General features: G+C 38.1%; 1 protein-coding gene across 1 annotated transcript in view; it reads left to right on the top strand.

The window, feature by feature from the left end:
- The window catches only part of LOC121943023 (unconventional myosin-XVIIIa-like), a 162,213-nt gene that overhangs the window by 41,540 nt on the left and 110,978 nt on the right, over nucleotides 1-9,695 (top strand). The window contains 3 exon segments of the mRNA XM_042486381.1: nucleotides 6,395-6,536; nucleotides 6,646-6,805; nucleotides 7,919-8,105. Coding sequence (XP_042342315.1) covers nucleotides 6,395-6,536; nucleotides 6,646-6,805; nucleotides 7,919-8,105 — 489 coding nt within the window.

Genomic DNA, 9,695 nt, shown 5'->3' with positions numbered 1-9,695 from the left:
CGTCAGAGTCCTTATGGCTCCCAACAATGTCTGCCCATCCGGGGCGGTTGCGGCTGCTGCATGGGTATGAATTACTATGATTACTACCTAGGTGGCACCTTGTACGGTCTCTCTGCCACCACTGTGTAAATGTGTGTATGAATGGGTGAATGTGACACCGCACACTGTGAAAGCGCTTTGAGAAGTCGAAAAGACTAGAAAAACGCTATACAAGTACACTCCATTTACCATACCAGAGCAACAGCTTGATCCGATTGTTAGGTGAACGTGCGCAGAGCAGTCCCTGATCCCCCTCTGCTGAGTGAGCCAAAATCACATCTCTTTCACTTCACTCTCCTGCATCAGACATTAGACAGAAGAAGGCTTGTAGAGGAACAGCTCCTGGTTCAAGTCAGGCCAGCCATGAGATGGCCACGCAAGTGCCACGCAATCGTAGAAAAGTCGTGCCTCAGCAGAGGGGGCCATGGTATCGAGGAAATAGAAAAATATAGCAAAAAAGTAGCAAGGATTTGTGGAGCTACGCCTGCTGCATCTACATGCACTTCCGTTGCCATAGCAATATATAATTATAATTACAATTATAATTATATGTAAATGTATATGTAATTATAATATACTAATTCTAATCTAATTAGTTTATTATATTATATATATTTTCCAGTCCCTAATCTGTACCAGGACCCAGGAAAATTCTTCGAATGTTGTCATTCTAACAATTTTCTCAGAAATTTGTCACCAGGAGCAACTTAAGGCACTTGGAAGCTTTGTGAATACGGCCCTGGAAGGCCACAGCATGGATTCAAGATGCAAGTTAGCCAGTTAGCACACAACAATAAAACCTGAAAAACAGAATATTCACTACGTGCTACCAAACAGTAACACAAACGATTACAAACTGTTTGTGTTAAAGAGCTCAATGGCTATAAAAAAAAAAAAAGTAATATAACAGGTAAGTTTGGATCTTGTGCCCTGTGGACTTGAGTTGTTTATTTGCTTACCACTTAAACACTTTATTTTATAATAAACGACACAGGCACCAAAGACAAATCTTTGGCTTGTGATTTGTGGTAAACTGAAAGCAAGTGCATTTATCTCTATGAAGGATCCACAGTGCACCTCATTGCTAATTAGGTTTCAGTAGCACAATACAGTATCTCTTCTTTGATTCAGGAATGCCTTGAGAGTCAGTTTACATTCTCTTTTCATCAAAGGGGGGCTATTTGCAGAGGTTCCACCTCCTTATTTAGAGACACTTGTCTCTGCCAAGCACAGAAATTTAAGAATCCCGTCAGCAGAACAGGAGCCAGCCACTATACAAATAGTCTGAAACGGAATGAAACCTTAGATAGCTGGCTCATCTTGAAACCAGCAGTTTAAAACAGTTGTTGCTTATTGGAATAAAGGAGCAGAATATTGATCCTATTGAATAAGACTGAAAAACCTGTATATTAACAGTCTGGTTGACATGTATACCACATATACATGCCTATTAACTCCGGGACCAGGGGGACCTAAAACACATTATAAAGCTGCCAAATAATCAGACCTGAGTATGGCAACCTGAGTAACAGCAACACAGAAATGACCTGGGAGAAGTGCTTAAAAATAGTTTTTTTCATAACTTTGTAACATAATATTAAATATATAATTATTTTAGTTATAAATATAGTTTTTCCAATGCTTTTTTTTCTCCTAGCTTTTGAAAAATAATATCCTAAATCTACTCATTTGTTAAACATCTATTACCACGTTGCTCATTATGCATGTTTTTGAAAGACATTGTACCAACTGACTCAGGGTTAAAAAGTTTTAAATATCTGTGAAAGGCGTCTGAAGGGAACGTAATGTCGCTCCAGGTTTATATATACATATTACATATTACTTCAAAACAAATTCCCTCCAGTTCTCCATCACCTGCACTAGTCTATATTAGTTACATTGAGGGTTTAGAGAACAGCATAACTTCTACAGCTGCCAACAGCCCACCATCATTCCCAGTTAGAGAATGGGTGAAATCAAAGCAAGGCAGTTCAGCCTGGGCACCAAGCCCCCAAATCACTAAATTCTTCCCTGATACATTATTCAGTGGAGTTTTGCCGGATTTTGGGCTGTTTCTTGACCACGGGCACAAAGACTGTAGAGCTCAATCAGTAACCCTCCCCTCTCTCTCAAAAAACTTGGATCGGAAGATAATGTTACTGCGCTGCTTATTTCTCCACTAAAATGTTGTCAGAATCGTGTTTTAAGGGCCTTGTTTAGCTGTAACAGATCAAATGGTAAAACTAAGCAGCACTGATCAAATATAAACCGAGAGTCTGTGACTGAGTTGCATATTTCTCACCTCAAATGTTTTCAGAAACATGTTTTAGCTTACCGTTTAACTGTTACACAAGATCACTGGACGCCGTTGTTTCACACTAACCAGTCCACATTATGTATATCTACCAGGAGCAGTTATTAAGGGCCGCCCATAACTATAACTATGACCATAACCATGACTATGACCATAACTCTAACTATACAAAGATAGTTTTAAAAATCGTTTCAACTCAGGTGGATGGCAGAGTCCACCCTTCAACTATAACGACAATGAAAGTGGTAGTGGTTTTACATTAGAAATACTAACAGCCAATCAGAATCTGTCTTATTCAGATGTCACATAACATTCTAACATCTAATTTGTTCCACAAAATGTCCTAAATGTCACAAAATGTCTGTTTCTATGTTGAAAAAGATGTATGAAGCTGTGGACTATTTTCTGTTTATTTTCTTTTTGTTTTTATTTTTATCTTTTTACTTTTATTGAATTTAGTCATTGTAGTTAATTTGTTTCCCAGACTGTAGCAGATTCTGACCAGTAGATGGTGGTACTGAACATCACCTTAATATGATGATTTATAGGCTACAGAACACATTTTTAATTTAGATCCAAATCCTCTGAATTTAAAGTGTTCAGTTTGGGTGTTATCAGGACATTTCGGGAACATTTTTTTCAACACTATCAAAATAGTAATGTTTCAGGAGTGCTTACAGTATTGATTTCTGAACTGCAGCTTCTCCTTTTTCATTGAGGATTTAGGAACAACCTTTAACATAGTGTAATCACTCAATCACAGCTGTTAACAGCTTTGTTACCTATTATTGGGCTGCAGATGAGACAAAAAAGTCATTTTTCCCTGAGACATGCAGCCAAACGCTGTCTGGCACTGATGGGTTTCTGATGTTGGTTTCGTCTTTACTGATGTCCTCTTTTACCATCGCCACAATGTTAGCAAACTGATGTTGACTCATACCAAAGGATAAATGAAACTCTGCCTCCTTGCAGCATACAGCAGCAGCAGTTCATCAACATCCATTTTTGTGGAGTGCGTAGCGTGTGCTCTGCGCTGCTGTTTAAAATGTGAATGCTCACATAGTTATAGTTATGGTTATAGTTATGGTTATAGTTAAAGTGCTTGGTGTGGGTGGCCCTTAAGTCTGGCATGATGCAGTCTGGTAGTTGTATGTTTTCCACCTCATGAGCAAAAGTGTCCTTTATCTCTGTTTTGAAAACACCGCTTTCAAAACAGAGATAAAAAACAGAGTTTCGAAAGCACCGCTTTCAAAAGTATTTGTGTATTTCTAATGCAGAGACAGACTAGTTTTATGCTAGGGCCTTCTCTATACCGATAAAATACTTCTTTAAGTTTCAAAGATATCATACTTTTACAGAAGCAGTCCCTAAACTCATGGCCAGAGCCTAACTCTGGTATCTTGAGCCCAGATATGCTGGGAAAACCTAAACCCACCTTTCGAACAATACCTGGTTGAGTAATTTAGCTGAAAACAAACTGAAAACAGATGAAGGAAAAGAGAAAACAACAAGGCAGGGCATTCAGCTTGTAAGAAATGTTTCTGAAATTGCAAGAAAGGAGAAGATTCAGAAAATTATTTTTAAAAAGCTAATGAAAAATGTCAAGGGAAGAAAAAAAGGCAAGGGAAAACAATATATTTATAATTATCACCGTTGCATATTTGATATCCTCCAATTTTTAAAAAATTATTGTTATTTATTTTTTAATGTATGTATTAATTTAAATTTTTAAAAAAAATCAATTTCCCCAGATGATTTCCTTTTTGATTTTTTTAAATTCCTTTTTTGTTGTTTATTTTCAGATCTTTTTTTCGTACTTTTCACCAATTTCTTGCTTATTTGTGGATCGATTTCTTCTTTTTATTGCTCATAGCCTTCTTTCCGTGTTTTTAAAGTGATCAACAAATTTTCTCAGGTTTCAAAGGGTTAAAACTGCCCGTTTGAATTGTATCGCATTTCATTCAAGCATCCTTTGCTACATTCAACATGGACAGAGGCTAAAATCTATCAAGAAGTTAGCTTTTGGGTAATAGTAAAGTAATACTAAATTCTGAAAAGGACATCTGAATGAGCTCAGACAGTAGATAGAGTGACATTCAGGACAACATGATGATGAGTGAAGTCAGAGGAGTTATTGCTGTCGTCCAGGATGCTGGAGGTAAAAGACCTCTTCGTTTTCTGCACAGAGGATGTGAAGAGACTGATGATGCACTTCCAAGGCTGAAGTGCTCGTTAAAATTCTGCAGGTTGAATTATCAGTACAAAAGATAAACGTGTGTTAGAAAACAAGGTCAGCGGCACAGAAAGACGTAAGAAAATGGCAGCTTTCTGGGGTGCAGAGTGCTAACAAACATCCAAAGACCAGCCTTAAAATCCTATTGAAGACACTTTGCTTGTAATTTGTTCACAAGTGCAGTGGAGTGTTGTGAACTTGCTGCTTTCTTCTCCATAGAAACAGCAGCTACTACAACTGCTGTCTCCAGCTGTAGCCATGAGGTCATTCCCAGGAATCGCTGTCCTGTGTGTACAGTGGAATATTAAAGATTTGGCTGGAGGTGGTCTCTCAAACGCAAAAGACCTCCGTGTTTATTATCCAGGGATTAGACTACACAGTATCAGCCTTATAATGAACCTGAGAGCTCTGGGGCGCCAGGCAACAAAAATGACTGCTGGTCATGACATCAGTTGGTTTGCCTAATGTGTCCGAGTGGAAGATGCCCGGTGCTGCATCAGCACAAGAAGACGAGCATGTCTCTTGTCTAGTTTGACAACATTACAGTGTGTAATGTGAAATGAGGAGTGATGTTTTAAAAGCAACATTATAACACCTGGATACTCAAACTACTTTGCTTGAGGGCCAGTTTTGCAAAATGACAGAGGTAGGGGTCAACAGATTATTGGCCTGGCCGATTATTGGGGCCCATATTTAGCAATTAACTTATTATCTGTTTATAAGTTTTATTTTAATGATTGCCAATAAAATTAATGAATTAAAAAGTGCAAAGAAAGTGTCAGCATGGGAGGAACTTTAACTTTGTAAAACCTCAAGGAATTATTTTTATTTATTCATTTTAATTTAATTTTTCACTTGACTTTATAAAAGAAGTTCCTGGGAACTTGCTGTATATGATGATGAAAGTTTCAGTTTTGATTAAGCATGACAGATTTTCATTTTTATTGTGAATGCATATCGGTTCCAAAAATTGTTATCAGTCTCATTAACTACAAGTAATCTGTATTGGCATCAGCCATGAATAACTAATATCGGGCGACCCCTGGCCCAGTACATGTTTCTAGGATTTGAGGACATTTCTGGGATTTCAGTTTCTAGTTTTGAGGATTTTATGATATTTCTTGGATGTAAAGACGTTTCTTGGATTTTACAATGTTTATGGGATTTTAAGGTGTTTCTAGGATTTTAGAACATACAGACAGACACCAGGGGGTGGTCCATATTCAAAAGCTACACTTTGGGGGAGCTGTAATGTTGTCCATCTTTATATACAGTCTGTGGATTTGTCCCAAATGCAGCTAAAGCCAAATGACTGACTGCTTATACTGCAGGAACACCAACACACCCTGTCACGTTTTTCCTCAAGAAAGGAAAATCCAAAAAAGGAACTAAAGGAACTAAAGCAACAAAAAAAAAAAGGGAAAAAAGCAAATTGACTTTTGTGGAGACTGATGTGAAAAAAAAAAAAACAATTTTAAAAGGCGTGTGAGATAAACATGGATATTGATGGGAAGGATCTGGGTCCCACAGACTGCTTATGCAAAAGGCCCAGAATTTGGTGCTATGCCCTTGAACATAATGTTGACTTGTAGTAATTGTTCTAATATTTGTTCTTGTTGTTTGAGTAAAACTCATATTGGTGTATTACACTTTTTTCATGTGTTACATTTACTTTGTACCTGCACATTGCTTTATGATCTAAAGTTAGGAAAAAGATTTCTCTGCCTTGACCTCCGGATTTTTTTGAATCAAGGAAAAAGAAAGAAGAAAAAAAAAGTGGACATTTCTTTGTGTTGGTATCATCTTAGGTGCGCACTCTGGCCAGGACGGATGAGGCTCGAGGCCTCCTTTGGCTGATGGAGGAGGAGGCTGTTCAGCCCGGAGGTTCAGAGGAAACAATGCTTGAGAGACTCTTCAGTTACTACGGCTCTGCACAGGGAGAAAACAAAGGTGAGCACTCAAATGTATCACTGCCTATTAAAGCAATCGACAACAGGTTTCTGGAGGTTGCAGGACCCACAGACAGCACAGATATTAATCCTGACATCATGTGTTGCAGAATCCAGCCTGCTACTGCGAGGAGAGAAGCCCCACCTCTTCCTGCTTGGCCACAGCCACGGGACGGACTGGGTGGAGTACAATGCTCAGGGCTGGCTCAGCCACGCCAAGCACAACCCTGCCGCCCAGAACGCTGCCACGCTGCTGCAGGACTCCCAGAAGTATGACCACTCACAGCAAACACACATGTGCAACATCCAGTTTATTGGAGCTGAGTCTGTGGGGATCAGTGATCTAAGCTGTGGGGTTTATATGCTGTACATCCATGTGTCCGACTGTGTTTTTCAAAAGTGTACCATTCTGTCTGTAATATCAATGCTTCCTTAATGAGAAGCAAAATCAAAAAGTGGTGTCAGTCACACAAACTGACTAGCTAGAGTAAATAAATTTTGTTGTGACCTAGAAAAATAAAGATGATAACAAATATAGTTTTTTGGACATTTTTCCCTAGCTTTTTAAAGAATAATTTTCCAATGTAGGATGTAAAAAGGCTATGTCCTTGCTGTAGCGGCTGGGGGGCACGACCTACAGCCCTTTGCTGCATGTCACCCCCCTCTCTCCCCCTTTCACGCCTAACCTGTCCTATCAGTAAAAGCAAAACACCCCGCAAAATAATTTAAAAATAAATGAATAAATGATTACACATCATCCAATTTATCTTTTTTTGCTGATTATTTGGCAACAATAACACGTTTCATAAATTGAAGTTATTGCTGTAACTTGGCTCAAATTATGGCCGATGGCTGTGCAGTCCGCACCCGTCAGGTAGGGACATGTATCAGTGACCAGAGCTTGAGAGGGGAGAGTTGTATTAAATGGTCAGTGGGTGCAGCTCCAGAGAAAGCACCTCCCTTCTGCTGTTTATGCTTTCTGTTGTTCTTCATTTTAACATGTCTTTGCCCAAAAAATTGTCTGGACTGCAACAATGGTGCTTGCAGTCGTTATTGCTTAAAATTGTTTGTACAGTTATTATATTATTTTTTTTTAACTATTCCTTTACAAATTTAGAATTAACCTTTTGCTTAATAAATACATGATGTGTACTTGCAAATAGCAAGTAATCCAAATCAAATTTAGACCTCCAGCATCGACGGTCTGAGAGTGTAGAGTCTGAAGTGTTGCAGGGAGCATCCCACCAGCACACTGCTCCATATGCCACTAAAGCAGTCAGATTAGTTGCCTGTACATTGTTGTTTCAATAATATATGTTTCAATATGTGTCCTGTTAATCGTGTACATTCTTACAAATGCAATTCATCCTTCTGCCACCGCAGGAAGAACATCAGTGGGTTGTTCATGGGCCGGGCCAGCGGGGCCACAGTGTTGTCGGGCTCCATCGCCGGTCTGGAGGGCAGCTCCCAGCTGGCCCTGCGAAGAGCCACCAGCATGAGGAAAACCTTCACCACAGGAGTGGCTGCCGTCAAGAAGAAGAGTCTGTGTATCCAGGTCAAACTGCAAGTGGTGAGTGGAGGAGACAGGGGACAGACTCGTATTTCGGTCCTAAAAAAGCCTTTTTGTTCAGCTTTTTGGGGGAAGCAGTGAAAACCAATTACAAAATATGCTTTATCATTGTTTAAGTAATTTACTGTGAACACTTATTTTTGTTATATTTCAATTTCAGTGTTAAATGGCAAAATTATTTCAGAGTCAGTTAGTATAAATCCCAGTGTTAAGAGGGATGAAACTTACTTGGATTTGACTTGGGTTTTTCTGACATCTATCCTCTTACATTTTTACAAATTAGAGGCCATCATCGGGACATCATCCAATTGCACCAGTCCCCAAATTTCTTAGCTTAGTGGTGATGTTTTGGAAAACAAACTAGGTCATTCTTCATTTTTTGATAATTTTGGCTGTATTCATGCATATGGCATACATTTTGGCAAGATTGTGTCTTTTTGTTAAATCTTGGAATTTCCAGCTCAGCTCCTACAGAAAGTCTAAAATACACCGTGTAAGCAAAATTGTTACGTTCATACTGTTAAGTGCAAAGAATGCTCCATTGAAACCCATTCAGACTGCATTTTTTTATCCCACAGCCAGCAAAGCATAAAAACATGCATTGTATTATTTCTTGGTGTCATTCTGGGCTTTTGCCTCTGAATTTGTCATTTTTGTTATTTTCCACCTAAAGACATAATTTTTACCATATTTGGCATTTGGAGAAAATACATGCCATTTCCATTTGGTGCACTGTCACAATCAATGTTGCTGTAAATCACTGACATATCCAGGGCCGGGATAATCCCAGAAAAGAAAAAGAAAAAAAATCTACTTTGCATGATGTATTTTAAAAATAATTATTTTTTCATCTTTTTTTCTTCATCTAAAAAACATAGTGGCATCTTGACAAAAACCTGGCATTTAAAGGGTTAAAATTCAGAAAATTAATGAATCATTGATACTTATGTTAAGGACCGATGCTGGTTAAAAAGAATAAACTCAATTAAAGTAGAAAAGCTAATACTTTTCTTTTACATACTAATGTAATATTTTTTTTTATCAATTTTTAAAAGTGTATTTTGTGTGCAGAGTGGTATGAGTGTGAGTGTGACCACTGCACAAAAATTATTAATTGTTAAAAATCACTGTTGCTGCTAATCATTGACATCCCAGGCTAATAATCAAAAAGTAATAATTTACTTAGCATGTAGTATAATGAAAATGATTAATTTTTTGTGAAACATAGTGGCATTGTGACAAAACCCTGGTATTTAGAGGGTTAAATTTTGGAAAATTGATGAATATTTGATATTTATGACCGATCCTCGTTAAAAAAACTCAATAAATGTATAAAATGATATTAATGTTTAATAATTTTTAAAAGCTTTATTTTGAAAAGCGCATATTCTACACAGAGTGATATGAGTGTGTGTAATATTAAAGTTGGCCCTCAGGGTTCAGATTTCCACAATCCAAAAGTGTCTCCGTCTGTGCCAAAGAATATTTAAATGATTCAGATTTGTTCTCATATCAGCCAGTACCCCAGACTTTGATGCTGGAATCAGTGTTGGGAGAGAAAACCTTGAACTGATGCTTCCCTAACTCTTA

This window comes from Plectropomus leopardus, chromosome 5 (assembly GCF_008729295.1).
Source record: "Plectropomus leopardus isolate mb chromosome 5, YSFRI_Pleo_2.0, whole genome shotgun sequence".
Taxonomy (NCBI): domain Eukaryota; kingdom Metazoa; phylum Chordata; class Actinopteri; order Perciformes; family Serranidae; genus Plectropomus; species Plectropomus leopardus.
Note: the sequence above shows the minus strand (reverse complement) of the source record. Positions and strands in the feature narration are given on the sequence as shown.